Raw genomic sequence first — 22766 nt, forward strand, 5'->3', positions numbered from 1 at the left:
AAATTGTCAGAATGTGTTCAAAATACCCGCTTTATTGGCTTTCAGATTGGTCAAAAGGCCGATACCGATATTTGTCAAACTGCCAAATATCGGCACCGATAATCGGCCCGGCCGATAATCGGTCTATCCCTACCAAAATAAATACATTTCAAATGAACCCTGTTAGCTCATGCATGATAATTGACAACACCAGACATTTTTGCTGTAGCAGTAGCAGCCCATACTGTAGTTTTACCGTTTGTATCCTGAAACTTCTTTCGTAACAAGAGGCAATATTTTCCTGTTGAGGAGTTTCGTAACTTGAAAATTTCGTCTGAAGTGACGTTCGTAAGTAGAGGCACCACTGTACAACAACCTTGGGCGGAGAATCGTTGTTTTTTTGTTATTTATTTATTTTGATTGCATATGCCTCTCTCTGAAGAGAAGAGCTGGAGCAGGGGCCGGCAAATGAGATCATCAGAAATGCCCTTGAGTTCACCTTCCATCTGCCTTTTACTGGCATCCACAACATTCCCTAAAGGAGGCAATCAATTCAACGATAAGACCGTTTACAGCACCGTTTTTTTTTCTTTGCAAATCCTTCAATTAACCCCACAATGGTTTAGATTGCTGCAATCTTGTTTTATAGGATTAAAATGCATATTGCGTAATGTGCCTATCAAAGGACAGATCAAGTTGGAATTTTTTATTTCCATTCATATACTGTACAGAGAAATTAAAATTGAATTAAAAATCAGTGTAGGAATAATTGTAAATTTAAGTCATCATACATTTGCCGCAATGAAGAATTGCTTCTGCTCCACACTCACATTCACATAGCCTCGCGATACGTTATCTTAACAGAAGATGACTCAAGAAGCACAAGAACCAAAACATCTAATGCAGCAGAATGGTCAAAGCCAGTCTGCTGAGGCCGCCTGTTTTCTGTTAAGAAATAATTGCAAATTTGACCACACGTACTCAGACATCTTCCACTCACATGCACACATACAGACAAACAAGTACACTATGTTCCAATTATGTTTTGCATTTGAATTATTAGGGTTGGAACACCCATGGAACTAGGGGCGTGGAAACCAAATAAAAAAAAGAGGGTGAGGAGGTGATTTTTTTTTCAGAGAGTGCAGTAATGAATTGTGTCAGTCAGTTCTTCTCCTCGCGAGCCTGGAACTGTCTTCTCTCCTTTTTGTGTCATATTCAATAGATGTCAAACAGGTAAACCTGACAATCAGGAAGAAAATAATGTTTTGTGGTGAAAATTCAAATGTCCAAGAATGTTCATGTCCCAGTCGTCAGCTGTGCATGTGTGAGAAAGAGAGCTGAATCAAGGATGGTTGAGGGGTTCTCTGGTCAATAATGCATGGAAGTCTCTGTCGAGAGGCCCGCTGGGATGGCGCTCCGGCACTTAATGCCAGCTCCTCTCTGGAGAGTGAGCTCGAGCCAAAGTGACACTGAGGCGTATTCTGTCACGTTACATCACTTTTATTAGTCAGGCTTGTAAATATAGCAGTTTGTTAATATTATATACTGTCATAATGTGCAGTACAAATGCTTTCACCACAAAGCACTTAGGAGGAGGATGTTACTGATTATCAAAGCATTTCATAAATGTTCATTCAGACTATTTGTTCATGACATACTATTTTAAATTATACAAGTAAACTGATAAGAAAAAGAGGATGAGCGTGTGCAGTGGATAACAAATGTTGAAGATGCCCTGTTTTAAAAAGCCTTTTTAAAAGCGATTAATCGTGATTAACCCATTTGCTCCCAATAACGTGTAAATACGTTTTTTTATGTTGTAAGTGTCCCAAAGACGTATTTATACGTTTTTTTTTATTTTTATGCTAGAGCATACAGAAGGCTTTAATGCAGCCTCTCAACTGCAAAGAACGGTTAAAGAAATGGTAGTTACACAAACGGCCGGCAGGTGGCAGCAGAGCAAAGGAGATCAAACAGGGCCATCTAGAAAAAAAAAAGCTAAATTACTTCGAATTTTAAATAGATTTGTGAAAACTGATGAAACTTAGCTCTCTTCTAATGCTAATTACTGCAAAACAGAAACATACTTTTTTTTTTCCTGATGAAAGAAGAGACTTTAATCTTTCTTTTGGTAGGTTCCATGCTTTTATAGCAATTGAACACAATATTCTGTGGGCCTTGCAAAATCAGTCAAAATCCAGTAAAACAGCCGGAAGCGAACGGGATTGCTCCTGTGAAAATGGCTGGGAGTGAATGAGTTAATCAAAATTCTAAAATGTGATTAATTTGTCAGTTAAAGTCAGTCTATACTTCAGTCAGTAAACCTGCTCAGACCATGTCTAAATCTTGGCGCAAGGTCGACCACTGGTCTTATGCAATTTTGTTGAATTTGTTTGTTGGAACAGTGCACAGGCAGACAGATACTAAGGTTCATTGTCACGTTTTTTAAATATGCATTTATAAATGTAAAAGAAAAAGAAAGAAAAGTGGCTGGGATGAGGTCAATAATTGTTACATAAATGTAGCATCTTTTTTTTTTTTTAATTAGCATGATTAATACCTGGCAAGTATTTGTTTACAGAATCTATAGTCCTCTGTACTCCAGTTTCATACTTTTTATTCAAATCGTGAGCTTTAGTCATATAAATTTGGATGGACTTGTACAGTAGTCAGCTTACTTTGCACTCTGGCGTTGTTACCATGGTGACCTTGCTGCTACGGAAGTAATAAAAAAAAACTTGATGGATGAATGGATGGGTAAATGGATGTCCCCATAAACCTTAGATGTTGTTTTGTTCTACTCTTATTTCCCCTTTTTATTGGTTGTAGGTAGTATTGTAGTGATTATTTAAAACGCTGTGTAAGGAGGGCCGCAGCCTTCAGCCTTAATCCAATAATTGCTTGAAAGTGTGAGGTCTCCACCGCACCTGCCATAAATCACTTTTACTGGCCCTTCTTTAGTGCCATAAATTAAATCCAGTGACTAATCAGCAAACCACACCCCGGCATCCTCGTTGAGGCAACATGGCTGTAATCACGCGCACACACAAACACACACGCTTCAACAGCTTTGTGCGTGTACAGCTCGGTTATGTATTTTAATAAAAGTGAGGACGGTTCTTTCCCTTTAACTGTCTCGTTTTTATGACCCCGCTGTTGACTCGGGGTCACCTTGGTTACCATTCACTGACATGGATCTGCGTAATCTGCGCTACGTGAAGGCGGGAGGTGACGAAAGTGGAGAGCAGTGCGTCACCTTTTTGTTTGGGCACATACGCACGCACAGATGTTGGTGCGTTTGCTGCACGTTTAGCCCCTGTGAGGCGTGCATATCGTAGCTGAACAACACTTATATCAATGTATTTATTTATTTATTTATTTTTACGTTTTTGGTATGTCTGCATTCAGTTTCATTCCATAAACATAAAAAAATTAATTAAAAAAAATAATAATAATAATTATAATAATAATAATAAGATTGCATTATATTTTGGAATTGCTCTGATATACTTTGACTTAATCCATATTTACCAATGATTTGTTATAATAATACGGAAGTGTATTGCATTCACTGGAAAAAAAAAAAAAAACTTTTTCTGACAAATTTTTTGGGGGAGCTTTGTTTTTTTTAACAGTAATTTTTTTCGGAATTTTTTTTCTGTTTTACTGAATATTTTTTTTCTGTCATTAAAAAAAAAAAAAATCCATGAAACAGGGAAAAAAAAATTCAGAAAAACAGAAAAGAAATACTCCGAAAAATCGGGGGGGTCGGACAGTTTGGGGCTATATTATTCAGACAGGCAGGTACTTCCCGCTCCAAAAATTGCATGGGAAGTCAGTGAGTAAACCAAATCTGTATCGGTACTGTATTTTTGTTGTTTAAATATTACTTTTAAACTCTATGATTCATATATATTATAGCTATAAGGTTTTTCGCTTGTTAAAAAGAGCACACAGCAAAAATATATACTCTAAAATTTTGAGGGTGCTAATTGTTCACTTTGGGGGTGCACGCAATTAGCAATTCATCATCTTCACGCCCTAATTTTTGATGCAGTCGTAGACTAGTCGACTAATTGGTTGAACCCTCCCCGTTACTTGACTCAATTTTAACACATAAAACATTACTGTAATATTTAAAATATGTTTGTAATATTTTACAGAGGCTGCACTGCGCAGTAGCGTGGCGGTCAGCGCATCTGGCTCACATTCAAGAGGAGTTTTCATCTTGTGCTTGCCTGGGTGTTCGCCAGGTCCCACTTAAAAAAAAAACAAAAAAAAAAAAAACATGCATTCTGGGTTAATTGAAGGCTCCGTATAATGATTGTATTTTACTACATTTTTACATTATTCTCAAACATCTCCCAGATAGGTATCCCAGCAGGGGACTCTCCAAGAAGGTTGTCCTTTACACGGGAGCGTTATATGAACAAAAGGGTAGCCTTTAACTCAAAGGTCATCATCAGTGTAGTGCACTGTACTACAGTAGTTCTGTGGTCATAGTTTATTGGCATCTTGCTGCTGCCTTGATGCATGAACACATTGTTGCTTGATAAAAAGCTCAGCCTCATTTGTTTTATTCAACCATGGAAGTGATGGATCGAGGCCTCCATGTGAGATGAACTCTTTTTAAACCACTATCTTTGGGATCTGCTGGGAATAGAAATTATGAGCTCTGCAGGCAATTTTAGGACACATCTTAATGTCTTCTAATTGTTCACCACTTATCATAAAAGTTGGATACTTTTGGCAGGAGCTACCACAAATAGGGGAAAATCCACACGCAATTGGTGCCGCACTATAAAGGTTTATTGTTGCCTGTAGATGCCACAAGATGGCGGCAAAACACATCGACTCACTTCAAGGATAGATCTTTGGCACCAAACTGCTATAAGATGGCGGCAAAGCACTACTTTTTCTAAGTGAAGCTTCACAATTCAGTTTAACATAGTTCCTTTGTTGTTTACATTTCGGCCAAGTACTGTATGGTTATATACTTGCTAGCTTGTTTTAAAATGTAAATACATAAATGTTTGCATACAGTAAAAATGAATTGATTAAACAAGTGTTGGACATTTTTGGGGTGCTTGATCACCCCCCAAATATGAGCTAGAAGCACCCATGTTTTTGGCTTCATTTGATTGGAGAACTGGAGTCAAATGTTGCTATTGGTTATGCCAGATTTGTTGAATAAAGTCAAGTGGCAATCCCTGAGTAACCAAAACAAATTATACAAATAAAAGTAGGGGACAGAATGAAGCTCAATGTAATGGAGTAAAAGTAGTGTTTCTTCTTCACAAAAATACTCAAAATTAAATATGGACTAAATGGTAGATAGAAATAAAATTAAACTAAATAAATACTAAATGGTAATACAAGTGGGAAAATTAGTTATGTTTAGATGAAAGTTTGAACTTTTTGGCCAGTGGTGAATAAAGCTTTTGTTCAATGCACAATTTGCGTTAGCTGGCAGCACTTCTTCAGCCCCAACATACAGTAATTTTAAAAAGACAATATATGCATAAACATTGGCACAAGAGAAGTTCCAGTGCCAGGAAAGAAATGCTGAGGAAGGCTCGAGTGCAAAATGTGACGCTTGTAATTGAGCCATAAAGTAAAAGGTCAGTGCGGCCTGTTAAAACTTAATTGCTGGAATTTGGTTACATAAAGCAGGCGATAATCCGTCTCCCCTCGGCGAGCGGCTCCGAAGTCTGCTGTAAATCGTCCTTGATTTAGATGCCAAGCACTGCGGTGCGCTGTCCACTTTTTGAGGTTTATGTAAGCCAACATGGCTGCTGTTGGCGAGCGATGCAGCAGTGCGAGAGGAAAGGCGAGAGAGGGGGGGAAAGAAATTGGGGCACGGGGAGAGCTGAAATAACATAAATAAACGTGCAATCCGTCCATGGGTTTCTGAATGTATCTGATTTAAAGGAGGATTGGATGTCTCACCATGAAATGCGACTCAGGCGCAACAATGATGGATGCATTTTCTGATGAGTCACTCCCTGCTACGTTGTGATATTGATGTGATTGTAAACATGAATGTATATGTTCCTAATTACAGTACTACTCATTTCTGTCTCAATGCTATGTGGGAGAAGCTGCAATGTCATGCTATGGTTTATTCTCCTATATGGCCAACCATTATTAACTGATTTGCTCCCAATAACGTGTAAATACGTTTTTTTAATGTTGTAAGTGTCCCAAAGACGTATTTATACGTTTTTTTGTTTTTTTTTTTATACTAGAGCGTACAGAAGGCTTTGATGCAGCCTCTCAACTGCAAAGAACGGTTGCAGAAATGGTAGTTATTACACAAACGGCCAGCAGGTGGCAGCAGAGCAAAGGAGATCAACCAGGGCCATGTTGAAAAAAAGCTCATTTACTTACAATTTTAAATAGATTTGTGAAAACTGATGAAACTTAGCTCTCTTCTAATGCTAATTGCTGCAAAACGGAAACAGATAGAAACATACTTTTTTTTTCCTGATGAAAGAAGAGACTTTAATCTTTCTTTTGATACAATAATCTGTGGGCCTTGCAAAATCAGTCAAAATCCAGTAAAACAGCCGGGAGCGAACGCTATTGCTTCTGTGAAAATGTCTGGGAGTGAATGAGTTAAGGGACATCCATAGTTTCAGAACATTGTGCATGTAAAAGAGCAACAAATATAACACACTTAAATTGGTCTGATGCAGATCTTTAGCCAATTAGCAATGGCAAGCACGTCTGTGTGGTGCGAGTCTCTCTGTGGCTAGTCCTTATATTCCTGGTTAACCTCAGGACACACTGTGGTAACCAACCATACAGACTCTTGATGATGATCTAACCTTCCATTTAATGATACCAGATAAGTGCAGAGAGCTTAGCCTACTTAACTGCAACTATAAGGCAGTATGGCCATCAATGTGACTGTGAAAGATTGACTGCAAGACCACCACCCAAAGTCAGCTAGGATAGGCGCCATCAAAATGAACCAATGGACAAAACTGGGTTAAGTCCCTCATAAGATGTCAATTTTCTGAACAGGCGTTATCCGTCTTATAGCGTCTTTGGACCCAGCGGCTCACAATCCAACAATTTTGTTTCTCTTTCAGCTCGTCCCGGATTTCCCTCTAGGATCGATTCTTCCCTGTTGGAGACCCTCTCCACCCCCCACACCCACCAGCCATGGCAGATGATGCGGACATGCGCAATGAGCTGTCAGACATGCAGCAACGTGCTGACCAACTCGCCGACGAGGTGAGAACGAGCGTTTATTCATGTCCAGCGCTGCCTTAACTTAGGCACCAACATTTCGCAGTCAGGAAAGATTTTAGGTCAGAGTGAGCTTCAGATATGCCGTAACATCCACCCAGAAATGGAATCTAATGTAAAATTTTAGACTGATTTTTTTTCCCGCCAAAGACATTAAAGGCCCAGTCTGCCGGTTTCACTCAGAAAAATGCACTTTTTATATACAGGATGTACACACTTTAACTCTTTCTCAGTCTACACATCTGGGCTTATGTTAATGTTTGGTGGTGATTTTGTCCTAAACCCCCACTCGCCCAGTCTGTATTTTGCCATTTTTTGTTTCGGGACGTTTCTGTGGAAAGACAGTGTTTACACCTCTCCAGCCAATCGCAGAGCGGGGGGTCGTGTCGTAGTTTTTACACCCCTCCAGCCAATGGCAGATCGGGGGGGCTGGGGGGAGTGGGGGTGGGTGGTTTGCGTGTCGCAAACGGGGCCGGGAAAATTTGTCACAGAAGCTTCCATGTGTGAATGAGTGAGTGAAAAAAAATAATAATAATCCGTGCGTGCTGTCAAATTGCCGCTGGAGTGACGTCATGCAGCCGACAAAATCGCCTGGCCCCGTTTGTGACACGCCCCGCCGCTCTGCGATTGGCTGGAGGGGTGTAAACACTGTCTTTCCACAGCAACGTCCCGTTGTTTACAAAACAAACAAAATGGCAAAATACAGGCTGGGTGGGTGGGGGTTTAGGACAAAATCACCACCAGACATTAAGAGAAGCCCAGATCTGTAAATTGAATTTGAATTTGAATTGAATTGAATTGTATTTATAAAGTGCCTTTTCCCGAGTGAAACCGGCAGACTGGTTCCTTTAATGCCGCCATAAACAGAGCCAATGTCACAAACCTCCAAAAGTAGGTCATCCAGCATTGCCATGGCAACGCCATATCATATTTTCCTCGCCAAAAACCAGTGTACCATCAAAATGTAACACAAAATTGCTACATAATGTTCCTGTCTCGCCTCTTGAATTGTATTACACGGAATTTCAATTATTCCAATAGACGACTGCGATGAGGGATTGTTTTCCCGATCACGGGTCAGATATTCATGTACACGCGTGACCTTGTGAGTGTCTAAATGTGGGTGTTTGTTTCATCCTAGCAAGAAGAGCCTCAGTGAAGGCCTGGAGCAGGTCACCGCTCCCCCACTTTCACATATGACTCACACTGACAAACATGGGCAGACTATTGAACATTTGCGCAACATGGTGGAATCGTGACGGCGACCAGTTTCAGCTCCAGTTGCTTTCGCACACACACACAGGAAACATGTCCATTTAACATTTAGAAAAAAAAATAAACATCCTACGTCATTGTCTTAATTTGTTGATGATCAACAGGGTGAACAAGTGAGCACAGCAGGATGACGCTATGTCATTGTAAGACGGAGGCGATGTCACCGAGTGTCCCTGCTGGGAGGCTGTGCTGCCTCGCTCGCATTTCTTCGGAACTAGAGCATGGCGTGTACTAATGACAGCCATTTGAAATAGAACCACACCATTAGCTCCACCTCTAATAAGAGCAAATATGAGAGCCGAAGCAGAAATGACAAATTGAAAATGATCATTTTCAGTGGAGTGATCATTTAACAATATGATTATATTTGTAATTTGCATCATACTCAAAGATGAATTCATATTTTGCCACTCTTAATAGCAAGTTGCCAGTAAAGATACACAGCATTAAAATTCTTATTTGAATATTGGAGTCAACTAAAATTGAGTATTACATTGTACAGGTTTATGCACAACTCTTGTATTTGATCACTTTAGACAATATGAGTGTGCTTTTTTTTAATTAAATAACTTCCGACTAATATCTTAAACACATTACATAGTCTTAATTGTGATTTTCAAAATATGTGTGTATCAAATTTGTCATTAAAAGACCACGTCCATGATCCATCCATCCATTTTCTGAACCGCTTATCCTCACTAGGGTTGTATGCATTTTAATCTGCGCAGAGGCACGTTAGACCGAGTGCGGGTAATTCTACAGATGCGCAAAAAGGGTAGTTTGCGCTGTTGTGGCCACGAAAACAGCCAACTGAATTTGCCCCTATCAAAGTGACTCCTCTCATTCCCTCCCTTTAATTGATGACTTAATTGATTAACTGATTGTTACAGTGACACCAAAGGTTTGATTCTTCCTCTTCTTATTTATGAATGAATTGTGTCGAACATCCACGCATATGTCTGCGGAGCTCTATTGTCTGCCTGCAAGCCGATCAAATTCGCAAAAATCAGACCATCGGTCTACTTTGCGCCAAAAGTTGGATGCGGTCTGACGAGGCATATGTTTAGACCAGGTTGTAGGACAAAATCTCGCTATGCTTCAACGCCCAGCAAAATGCAGAGTGGTCTGCCAAATTCCATTAGACTCAGCAAAACGGACATTTGCCATCTATGAAAATAGAGCCCTGCATTATAAAATATGACACTAACTATGATTTTTGTATTCCCCTCCCACAGTCACTGGAGAGCACCCGTCGTATGTTGCAGCTGGTGGAAGAGGTAATCCAATTTTTTTTTTTTAAATTGTGATTTTACAGTAATACAACAGTATCTATGCTTCAGCTATACAGCAGCTTGGGGCAGCAAATCCTTAAATTGTCTTTTAATTGTTTGCTCATTATGAAAAATAATAGCATATGTGCATACAGTTGTTTGCTCATGCAACATTCATGGCCAGTTAGTGACACTGTGGCAAATTAGGAGGAAAGGACAGTGAGATACCTTAGGCAAATGTGGATGCATAAAAAAAAAAGAGTGAAGGATAAATGAGGAGGCATACAAAGCATCATGGGGGAAGGGAAGACCTGACAAGCTGCTGATGCAGCTCTCAAGGTCATATTGATTCCATATCCACATCTTATCAGCCTCTGATATCTGAAAGCTGAAAACAATCACACCAAGCCACACAATTTTGTTTGTATGAGCTTGAATCGTGTGATCTACAGTGACGGTGCTGCTATCAAGTGGGTTTAAAGGTTTTAAGTAGTCATTTACATGAGAGGGTATTCAACTGAAATTCTTCAACAACTCTCAATTTGACCTCGGATTTCTATGGCAACGCTCTTTATGAGCCCAAAAACATGTCGCCAAGTGGATGCATTTGGAAATTCACGAGTGAACGGTTGATTGTGTCGCAACTAAAATCATCTGAGCAGACCTCTGTAGCTTTTGAGGTGATCTCTGCACCAGATGCAAAAATGAGCAAAACCGAGTCATTTCTTTGCATGCTTGGGATCATGATTTCTCCTTGTTTGGGAGTTCCCCGAGAGGCACATTTCCACCACTTTGGGAATTCTCCTGGCTGTAGACATGCTGAATTACAGAATTATTTATACGCCAGCCTTCCCTTATTGCTCCCTTCTCGCCTCCCAAACGTCAATGTGGCTTTCATCCCAAACTGCTGAGGAGGCAGCTGTGTGGGGGAGATGCGTTCATGCATGCTAGATTACTTGTGTGTGTATACACCGACACAGTATAATCGTATTTGTGCCTATCGGGCCGAGCCAGGTCCCGCATACCAGTATTGGTCTTGCAGGATTGCTAAGGAGTAAGCAGGAAGCAGGATTGCGGACAATCGGGCTTCGGTATCCTCCATTCCAGTAGACATCAAGCCAGCCTAGTCCAGTTACTAATATGGTGACAGTTAAAATAAAAATAAAAAATCCATAGGTGGATAATGAATTATTATATACATATATATTACAGCCTGGACTCACACCTAAAATCTGAGCCGTTTACATATTAGTTTACTGTTTAACCAGCGAGTCCTGAATCAACTCGAATGGTGTCACTAATTGTACTTTTGCCAACACAAACTGTAAAAAAACTGTATTTAGCTATTTTTCTTTTTAGTTTAAATTAACTTAGCGGAACATCCCAGATCTCTTGCTGCACTCTGGCAAACAACATAACCCATAGTGTTTTTGAGCTTTTAGTAAAGTTTTAAATATAGCTAGCTAGCGCTAAGCTAACCTGTGATAGTTGCAAACTCGCTTCTTGCTGGGACGAAAGCAAAGTAACAAATGTGTTGATAACCTGCCTCGATTGCTTAATCATTTGCTCTCAATAATGTATAAATAAGTTTTTTTTTAATGCTCTAAGTGTCCCAAAGACGTATTTATACGTTTTTGTTGTTGTTTTTTTTTATGCTAGAGCATACAGAAGGCTTTGATGCAGCCTCTCAACTGCAAAGAACAGTTGCAGAAATGGTAGTTATTACACAAACGGCCAGCAGGTGACAGCAGAGCAAAGGAGATCAACCAGGGCCATGTAGAAAAAAAACTCAATTACTTATCATTTTAAATAGATTTGCGAAAACTGATGAAACTTCGCTCTCTTCTAATGCTAATTGCGGCAAAACGGAAACAGATAGAAACATACTTTTTTTTCCTGATGAAAGAAGAGACTTTAATCTTTCTTTTGATAGGTTCCATGCTTTTATAGCAATAGAACACAATATTCTGTGGGCCTTGCAAAATCAGTCAAAATCCAGTAAAACAGGGACCAAAGGTGTTGCTTCACTGAAAATGGCTGGGAGTGAATGAGTTAACAGTTGAATATAATGCTAATTAGTTGGCTAAATATTCCCATACATGCGCAAAAACTTCTGGGTATTGCGTCACATGCGTTGCCATTCAAACTTCCGGTGACTAGTCCTAGCATGAATGATATGATTCACAGTCACTCAAATCCGAACATTCTGATCTGGCGTTCATTATTAACGGCCAATTTGCATCTCATTTCGAGTCACCACCTATAAGTGTAGTTGATTGCATATGGACGCTTGACTGGTTACCAAGGTAACGCTTACAAGCTGTCAATCAACAGTCATTGCTACTCCACTCCGCAGTCACCCTCGTAAAGCATGTCACGGCAGTTCATTTTTAAGACTTAATAAGATTGGTGAGCGGTTTCTGTACTTTGAAAGAGTTTTCTAGAGAGAAATAGCTGTAGAACAAAATTGGCAATTTCCTAGCCTGTACGAAAAGTAGCAAAGAAAAATGGTGAGAAGCAGTATGGTGAAAATGGAATGAGGAAATGGCTTATGGCAGCAAATATCTTTCAGCTCCCACTAACTCTCCAAGGCGATATAGCCTCATTATTGACCTCTCATTCATTTACCCCCCCTCCCCTCCCCCTCCCTCTCGCTTCCTCACACTACCTTGCTACCTGCCTGACCTTGGGGAGTAGAGCAAAGATGCCGGCATTAGGACTTTGGTCATGTTGGATGAACAAGGAGGTAAGTGTGGAAACGAATAGATTGCAATGAAATGTTAGACCACGTATAGATAAAAATGGTAAAATTCTGTAGCTATAGTCACACACTAGTAACACCTCAAGTGGCATTGTTATTCATTACAGGAAGGTAGTGTTTAACTGTGCCAAAAACTGACTGTTTCTTATATTTGCTTGATTTCTTTAAATGTAAATCTTAACGGTTTAACATTATTTTTGCAAGGGATTTTGTTTTTGATTACTGGTATTTGACATTTATTTGCACTAGGAAATTGTAATTTCCAGCTTCTTTTAACCTTTGTTTCCTTTTAGCAATTCTCTTTTAATGTTTTCTTTGCTATTTGCCAGCAGCTTTTCATTTATTTCCATTAGCCAACACCGACAAGCAGCTGGACATCTTGAAAGTGCCAAACTTGATTATATGTGCCAACCACCACAGTGACAAAAACCTGTCTTAACATCAGCATATACAACCTTTTTTTTTGTCTAAAATTAATTCATTTGGTGGCAGGATGACTTCAAAAAGATATCAGATAAGTTTGTTTTACAATCTAATGCAAAATTCCTTGTGGTTTTGGTCAATTGAAGTTCCAGAATTGAAAAAGGCCAACTGAAGAGAAACGATCGATTTAGCTGGTAATGACAAAAATATTCCGCCACTTCTCAGTCAACCCATTCACTTCTTTGTAAAATCCCTGGTTTATAATATATGCAGCTTGCCTGGGGCATATAGAATAATTCGAGAAAGTAATATCTGGTGACGCCTACTGAAAGCATGTAAAAGGATTTCCAACTCTGGTATGGACACTGAAAGGCTCATAGAACAGTTTATGTGTCCCATGAAAGACCATTAATTGCATGGACAAGGACATGAATGCTCCTCTTGGTCCTCTGACCGTTCGTTTGTGTCAGCATGCACCCAGCGGACTCCAAAACCTTGACAGCAGTTGACGGAACTGCTTTCATTTACGCTGCCTGCAACACTCTAACGAGCACAACATGCTCTGCGCTGTTACAAATCAAAACACTGAATCATTCAACAGCGTCAACTGGGATGGCTCCGGCACAGCCATGACCCTAATGGGGACAAGCACTTAGAAAAACAGATGGATGGATGTATTGTTGAGTGGATGTCCGTGCACCAACCAGGGATTTTACAAATCTGAATATACCGTAGTTAATTGATGAATATGCTTCATAATTCACATGCTGTCTTTAATCACTAGTCAGGCTGGAAAGTCTTTGCTATGAGCAGTCACCAAAACACCATCCACCTCATCAGCATGAGTAAGGAATTGAAATCCATAAAAGCTCTTTCAGACCCGAGCTACTGTACATGGACACACTATATAGACTAAAGTTTCAGGTTATCTGGCATTATGAAGTAAGAAGATATAGTCGAAGTTCCTTCTTGGCAGTTCTAAGACGCAACTCTCAAGTCAAGACTTGCTGCAAGATTTTGGAGTGTCTATGGGAACATTTGTTCGGTCATCCAGGAGAACAAGTGCTGGATGAGATCGAAGTCAAGTTCAAACCTTACTTCATCTACACACATGCTAGTTTTTAACATCTTAAAAGGGGCAATTTGCAATTTTTGAAAAAAGAAAAATGGAGGCATACCCATTACAGGGACACCCTCTGTGATCTTACACTGGTCTTTTAGCTTGTTACCCCAGAAAAGCACCTTAGACATGGAGACATCTCCAGTCACCGATCATTGTCGCCGTAGCAACAGATAATGTTAGTGGCTACTTTCATTAAATACAGAATGAGCTGCAAGTGATAACCACTAGTGACTTCCATATGTCTGCGGCAGAGGTCAGGAATCAAGGTCCAGGAAGTCAAAACCATGCTATAGATTGGCTTTAGCCATAGATGCTTCGATTCGTCTCAACTGCAGGTAAACAAGCTCACAGGAACGGTTGAGTCGGATCAACTGCGGCTAAAAATCTATCTATGGTAGGAATTTTCCACCTGTGGTCTGCGCACTTCATGTATCAGATTTCTAATGGGGCTAGCACCCTCCTATTCCCCAGTTTAGTCCATGGGCTCCTATCCTAAGCCAGAAGTTTGGGTTGTACCAAGATGAAACCTATGTGCCAGAAGACACCCAGACTGCTGAAGACAATAGAAGTAATGTCTACGAAGTAGCAGTAGATGAAGAAACAAAAGCTAGGCTAACTGCTTTTCTGTTTCTGCTTGGCATTTTGTTGAACCGAACTGAACGAATAGGGTAGTGGTTAACGCACGCACCCTGTAAGAAGGTGGTCCCGGGTTTGAGTCAGTTTTTTTTCCTTCTTCTTTCCTCTCTCGTCGTCCCTTTCCTACCCGGCTCCTCCACGATTTATTGCGGCAAGGAGCCGTTTTGTTTCAAATGTTTATAGAAGAATTGATGGCTTCTGTGGCCATTCAGAGGAGTGCTCAAAGCCCAGAACTCCAACAGCTGACTGTAATCGGCTCGCCGGGGGCGCGGCAATCACACGGGGAGAGGCGGGGTTTTACTGAACCGGGCGTTTTACTTCTGCGTTAGAAAAATAACCAGCAAAACAACTAATATTTCATAAAAATGGTGTCAAAGGTAAGATTTAATCATTATATGACAATAGTTAAATGTGGAAGGGTTTAAAATACCGGGATCTAATCACTTTAAATTCACTCCTATTATTGGTATGTGTGTTCCCCACTTTACTCCTGGCACTCCAATTTTTTCCAGCAAAGTTCAAAAGCATGGAATTTTCCAAAATTATTCTTGGTTATGGCCCAACCACTCCATGTTTTGGTGGTTATTAGTTAAGTAGTTTTTATGTAAGCCTGCCAGCAAACGCGTCAACAAAGTATTTTTATTCTACAGCAGTGGTTGGGAACCGTGGTCCTGGAGAGCCGCAGTCCTGCCTGTTTTAGAGGTCTCCCTCCTCCAACACACCTGATTTGCATCGTTATCAGGCTTCTCCAGAGCAGGGTTCCCTACCCCTGTACTAGAGAATTTCTTTAAACTCAAATTCCTTGATGAAACTCTCTGAAGGTTAGGTCAGTGGTACTCCGACCAAACAACTCCGAAAATTATGTCTAGACCAAGGACGGGCACTTCCGCTCCGCTAGGGCCATTATCGTAGATGTTTTACATGTTTCCACAACGCTCACCTGATTCAAATGCTCAGAAACCTGATAACAATCCTTATCATTTGAATCAGGTGTGTTGGAGGAGGGGAAACATCTAAAACGTGCAGGATAGTGGCCCTCGATGATCGGCGTTGCCCAATCCTGGTCTGGTCTCACGCAGTTACTCGTAGCAGCAAATTGCTTAATATGAGTCATTTAATTTGAATCAAGAAATCAAATTCATCTGCTCCAAAATGCAGTCCACCAATTACAACTTCCTGGCCCATTCAATACATAGATACATACATCAATAGTTCAGATACAGGTGAGCGTCTCCCCGATGATACAGCGATACAGTACACACATTTAACGAGCTGACTCGGTTGCTGCTCATCATAAGTCATATTTGTGTTAATCAGCCAATGACATTCATTCCACTACTGTCATCCCTTTGTCCTGACCAGAGCAACTCGATCGTGTTGAAGATGGCATGAACCATATCAACCAAGACATGAAGGAAGCCGAGAAAAATTTAAAAGATTTAGGGAAATGCTGTGGGCTTTTCATATGTCCATGTAACAAGTAGGTACTGACAATGTGCCTCAAAGGTTGTCACATATGTGGTGGCGTCCAGTTTTTCCTTTTTTTTTTTTTTTTTTTTTGGTTTTTATTATTATTTTTTTTGTTCTTACTTTCTTTCGTCACAGTGAGTGTCTGAAGTTATTGTCTTCTCTCCTTTGTCCTCTATCTCTCTCTCTTTCTCTCCTCGTGCTTCGTTCTGTGGGGGATAAATGACTTGCGTTTAATCAGAACAACTGGAGCGCATCGAGGAGGGAATGGACCAAATCAATAAGGACATGAAGGATGCAGAAAAGAATTTGAACGATCTAGGGAAATTCTGTGGTCTTTGCTCCTGTCCATGTAACAAGTAGGTGCTGCTTGCCTGCCTGCCTGCCTGCCTGCCTTTACAAAAATATGAATTGAAACCGCTGGCATGATTACGGCCGTCAGCTAATAGTCTGCTCTGCTCCAGCTGCAAAAAGGCATCAGTACCTTCCACATCCATACACACTGGAGGCCATGATGCAGTTTTTGAAGACTGTCCCAGACACACTCATTTACTGCAATATGGATACACTCAAACAATGCAATCGTGGGGTAGTAGATGATGCAAATGCAGTGGCGTAGCTTTCTACACCACTCTTGGAGCTATTTCTAATACTTTATCCCACACGTCACGTAAGGAAAGCAATGTAGTGGGGTGGCACGGCTCAGACGTAGAGTAGTCATCTCCAACCTTAAGGTTGTGGGTTCAATCCTCTGCTCTTGTGACTCTCTTGTGACGCTCTTGAGATCGTTAGCTGCATTTCATAAGGAAGACCCAAAGGGCAATAAAGCATTTTTGGTAAATTAGTTAAAATGAATGCCAGATGGGTCATATTTTAAAGAGGTCCTGGAGAAAGGGTTAAGTTCCCCGTGGACTGATCAAGAGTCAACTGCTGAGTTAACTTATTATAACACATATAAGTAGTCTTGTCTGGACAGCACTTTGTTGTCAATCCAATACTGCTACTATATTGGACGCGCAATAGCAAACACAAGCTAGCTCTTCATCTAATTAGCGCCTTCACCACTGAACTGCATTTAGAGATACGATAAACCAGGGGTCTTCATGTTCGGTCCTCGAGAGCCCCTATCCAGCCTGTTCTCCATGTTTCTCTCCACTAACACACCTGATTCATGATCGGGATCGTTATCAGGCTTCTGCAAAGCTTGCTGATTAGCTGATCATTAGATTCAGCTGTGCTGATGGACGGAGACATGGGAAAACAGGCTGGATAGAGGCTCTCGAGGACCGAACTTGGAGACCCCTGCGATAAACCATCCCTGAATCCGTCACTCGGGGGCAATCTCGGAGAACCATGGAAATGTTCTAGATATCTTCTTGGCTGCTGAAAAATGAAAATAGAATGACCATCTTGCAAGAATCCAGTCCTCTACTTCAGTGGTTCTCAAATGGGGGTATGAGTAGCCAATCCAGTAGGCAACTGAATTTCAGTGTCCTAAAAACCCATCATTTCCCCCATACCAGAATGGTTGGACCCAACCTGTCAGCTTTGTCTGAAAAAAAATGTTTCACATGGGGTACATCACTGAAAAAAGGCTGAGAACCACTGCTCTATTAATCTCCCCTCCATTCAGCAAAGGTCAATCAGCAAGCGCCTCTCTTAACACATCCTTGTGCTCAGCACCCTTTCCTCTCAACTTCTACTTGGGACTCGTTTACATGCAGATGCAGCCAGAGAAATCCATAAGAGCAGGGTTAACGCATCTACTCAGATCGTTTGACTGTATTGAGCTCAATGATGTTGGTACCAAAATGCTCTTGACAGCTTGACGCTTCTCCTCATCTGCATGATCTTTTCCACCACCACACCACTCTAACATTCACTAGATGCTCACCTTTTTGCAGGCAACAAAACTTTTATTTTTTTCCCCCCACCCACCCACTACTACTACAACTACAATAACATGGAATGACTTGACCCTTGGAATGCTCATGCATGCATGGCAATGCAACGCATACTAGCATTGCTGCACGTGATGATGCTAAGGTTATGATGCCGCTCATGACATTGATGTACAGTATATGATGATGATAATGACGTACATGTATGTACATTTCTGTTATTTTATCCCAAGAAGTGATACAGAGCCTGGGAAGGTAATTGGTTTGAAAGGGGACATACTGCAGCCACTATATAAACACAAATATCATAATGCCTGACTGCACGTAGGGAAATTTTGCAGCTATAATTGCTTCCACTCTACTAGAAAGCGTTGAGGATTTTGGAGATAGTCTGTGGGAAATAAATGTTTATTCAACCAAACTAAGATTTGTGAGATTTGAGATTTCGGCCAAGGGGGCCTAGCTGCTCCAATGTTTTTTTTTTGACGGGCCCAAAGGTGTTTGCTGGGATTGACGTGGAGGTTCAAAAGTTCATTCATGACAAACTCATCCAACCATGCCTTTATGGGGCTTGCTTTGTGCGCCAAGGCACAGTCATGCTGAAAAAGAAAAAAATATTCTTCCGCAAACTGTTCTCAGAATTGCCCGAAATGTTCACATAAGCTTATGATTTGAGATTCTGATAGGATCTGATGGGTCTAGTACAACTTCTGGCTGATGAAGTAAATGAGAGGCAAAAGGAGAACTTGTTTCTCATGGTCAATGATCTTTCACTGAAAGAAATAACAAAAAGTGACGAGGGACAGTACATGCACCTGATGGTGTCATGTGGGCAGTACACAAAGTAAAAAACAGATTTACAGTCGTCTATGCAGTTACCACCAGACACTGAAAGAGGCACTGTTTGTTCTGTAAAAGCATTACATGATGTTTTTACCTCTCTACACACCATCGGTGATAGATTTTGATTAGTGGACAGCTCATTTTAATAGATGGAGGTTTTTTTTTTGCCACAGTACTAATCCAATCACCTCCGCTCAATTGCCACAAAGCTGATTAAGCGGCGTTTACGGCATTCACTCGACAGTGGAGAAGAGGCCAGTCTATCTTGGAATAAAATGAGAAGATGAAGAAAAGCAGACAGATGGCAAACAAGTACAAAAACAATGAGTGTGTCAGCAGGGACTGGCAGCTAAGTGAAGCCTCGCTTCAGTCCAGTTCTATTAATAAAAGTCAAGTAGGAGGCTGAATATTTGCTAGCCTGCTTAGTGAAACAATACTTTCGCATATCACTCCACAATAGCGTGGACACTAAAGCTAAAATAATATGTTTAAACTTTAGATGTTTGAGGTAATATTATTGGAAGTCCTAAGTAGTAGCGATGGCTATTTGTCTATGGGAACATCAATCAATCAATCAATCAATCAATCAATCAATCAATCAATCAATCAATCACATTGTTATTGAGAAGAATTAACATGTCAATATGAACACAATCTAGTGACAGTCACTCCAACAATTATGAAGTCGGGAATGCAGTAATACTGGCATGCTAACGTTAGCATTAGCCGGTGTTTTAACTAGGCTAGCTTGTGTACGCTCACTGGATTCACTTTCCATAGGTGTCCAGGTTCTACAGTAGGCTTTGCCTTCTTCAAAGGCCTAATAATAATAATTCTGTCCCAGTCACAAGTTTCGACATTTTTGTTATTTTGTTGAAATAGTAAATCAGTGGATGTGTTGTACGGAAGGTGGAACTCCACATTAGCTGTGTAGCAAGCTAACAACTAGCTTTGCCATACAAAGACGCCACGGGACTTTGACAGCTCAAACGTTTCTTTGTCGGTGACAAATGTTAAGATATATCAGTCCTTCAGTGAGTATGTTCCAAACAGTTAAAAGAGTGTGTTGTTACTCCCCAAGCCTCTTAAGACTATATAAGCCCCTACCAAACCACTCGTGCACTTTTCAAAGTGGAAAAAAAAACAATACTGAAGCTGACTGCCATCAACTGATGCTTCAGAAAACAAAATGAATTAGACAAAATAGAAAGAACAGACAAGACTGAAACAAAATAAGCCAGGGGGTAAATAAGGGACAATATTGTAAATGCTGTAAAGTAAAAATGGCAAACCGATTAGTCTATGATGATCACTTTCCCCTATTTCTGTAATCGTTTCGGGTAAAATAGATTAAACTAGCGTGAGGCAACACTGACAAAGGCATTCTGATTGCATATCTTGTTAGCACAGCTCTATTTGTCAGTACACACTTCCTGTTCAGACAGACACTGGATGAGCATTGATATCGTTATCACCCACCGCACTAGTAATTAGGGACACAAAGCTTTTTCCAAAGGTGATAGCACAGAAAGCAGTGGTGACTGAAACAAGGATGGGTGTATTGGGGTGTGAGGACCAAGAATAGTTCATGGAACGTCATATGTTACTCTGTCGACCTCCTTCAGTTTTTTTTTTTTTCCTTTTTGTTGTTTTTGTAGTTTGTTCTCCACATTATTATCGTCCCTCCTTTTAATGATGTGACACTCTATGTTGTTTGTCCCCCAGGAGATCGTCTCCTCTCTGTTATCTGTCACATTGGGAGAATCAACTGCGGGACTGGGGGAGGGATTGTTTTCATTGCAACAGCAGGGAGGTGCCAATGGGAATGTTACAATATAATATAAAACTGCAGATGACACTTTCAAGATATAGTATCACTCACATTGCTATTGTGTAAACAGAAGCTTGCACCTTCCGAACCCTACCAGCCCATGCCTGCTATGCTTTGCTTGACTTAGTCTAGTCTCCACTATTACTCATACATGTATGTGCTGAATGCATGAAATCAAGTAATTTGACATTGATTTACATATAAACCCACCCTCAAAGCCACGGCTCCCCGTGTTGTTTGATTTGACCAATGGGAAGCCGGCCCGCTTGAGGGACACGATGGCGCACCCCATCGAAGTGTTGAGTAAGTGTTCTTCGTTGCCTTCGCCGGCCAGGATGAAGAGTGGAGCCAGCAAGGCCTGGGGGAACAACCAGGATGGGGTGGTGGCCAGTCAGCCAGCCCGTGTTGTGGATGAGCGCGAACAGATGGCCATCAGCGGAGGCTTCATTCGCAGGTAAGCGCAAGTCATACGAAGCTACTCATTCCAGAACATTGCTTCTTCCGTAGTTCACGTTTACATGGCTATTTATAGCAAATGTGTTAAAACATTAGCTTGACAGTACGGTGGTACGTCGAAGGTGGTACAATTCAGAAGTCAACTATGGATATTAGATGGACTGTGCCAATGAAACTACTTAATTTACTGTCAGTCATAAAAATTGCGACTGTAATTTAAAATTGACAGTTAAATTGACGTTTGGGGATTAACAATTACAGTTTGGTGCGGCTTGAAATATTGACGGATTGACGATGACGGAAAGATTGTTGACAATTGCCGAATGACGGACGCTCAAAATTCTTTGCCGCGCCCACCTCTGTTTTTTACTTTCTTGTAGGGATGTAACGATAGCCAAACATCACGATACGATATTATCACGATATGAAGGTCGCGATACGATAATTATCACGATATTGTGGGGGGTTAACGATATTTAAATAAGATCACCATATTGTAAAAAAAAAAAAAAAAAAAAAAAAAAGCGCTCATATGTAACAACAATGCATATAAACCACCTACAATCTCAAATAACAATATTGAGGCACTTACTTGCTAATGCAAGCACACATTGATCGCTTCACAAGCAAATTAGGTTCCCCTTTATCTGACAATTAGCATAGATTTTAAACATAGAAGGCCAAAACATCCCTAATGAAAATTAAAGTGTACTAATAAACTAGCCACTCGACTAACTTTTTTTTTTTTTAAACCAAAGAAAAGTTTGTTATGGTACTCTTGCTTGGAGTTGGTTGACAAAAAAGGGCATAATTGGATGGAAGACCTTGTTGTGGGATAGGTTATACTCTGCATTGCAATAAGAGGAAACGTTCACAACGGGAATAGAGGGAGGTCAACTCAGCTCATTCCAGCAGGTTTGATGCAAACAGTATTTCACATAAATGCACAATTATATATATATTTTTTTGTCCTTAGGGTAACAGATGATGCCCGGGAAAATGAGATGGACGAGAACCTGGAGCAGGTGGGTGGTATCATCGGAAACCTGCGTCACATGGCTGTGGACATGGGCAACGAGATCGACACCCAGAATCGCCAGATCGACCGGATCATGGACAAGGTAAAGAACACACACTGGGGGAAACGTGTTCGCCTATTGCTTCTTCAAACTATCCAAAGTCACATTCCCGTTAAATTATTAAAAATTATGCATTATAGCCGTAAATATTCTTTTAGCCACACCAGCAATAAGACATTAGATCAAAAATTGATTGAGACAACCTGCACCACAACTTAGACTAAACTGGTTTTCACTTGATTTAAAGTCTAGCCTCCTTTTTGTCACCAAACTGTCGGAAGCATGTAGTAGAAAACGACCTTAAACGGCTAGCAAGGCACAGAGCGGTCTGCCAAATTCCCAAACACTGTAAGCTAGACGTGTCCCATGAAAATGGAGACGCGCCAGTTTTTATGCTGACCTTTCTATGAAAATAGGGCCACTTATCTTGTCTTATCTTAAGAAAAACAAATAGCTGATGC

The 22766-nt window shown here is 40.7% G+C and overlaps 1 protein-coding gene across 1 annotated transcript in view; it reads left to right on the forward strand.

Annotated features, from left to right (window-relative positions):
- The window catches only part of snap25a (synaptosome associated protein 25a), a 31329-nt gene that overhangs the window by 6811 nt on the left and 1752 nt on the right, over window positions 1-22766 (forward strand). Inside the window, exons 2-7 of the mRNA XM_077510326.1 lie at window positions 7080-7224; window positions 9750-9791; window positions 12483-12531; window positions 16437-16554; window positions 21105-21224; window positions 22203-22347. Of these exons, the coding sequence (XP_077366452.1) occupies window positions 7153-7224; window positions 9750-9791; window positions 12483-12531; window positions 16437-16554; window positions 21105-21224; window positions 22203-22347 (546 nt within the window). The 5' untranslated portion in view covers window positions 7080-7152. The remainder of the gene's footprint in view (window positions 1-7079; window positions 7225-9749; window positions 9792-12482; window positions 12532-16436; window positions 16555-21104; window positions 21225-22202; window positions 22348-22766) is intronic.

Source organism: Festucalex cinctus, chromosome 21 (genome assembly GCF_051991245.1).
Source record: "Festucalex cinctus isolate MCC-2025b chromosome 21, RoL_Fcin_1.0, whole genome shotgun sequence".
Lineage (NCBI taxonomy): Eukaryota > Metazoa > Chordata > Actinopteri > Syngnathiformes > Syngnathidae > Festucalex > Festucalex cinctus.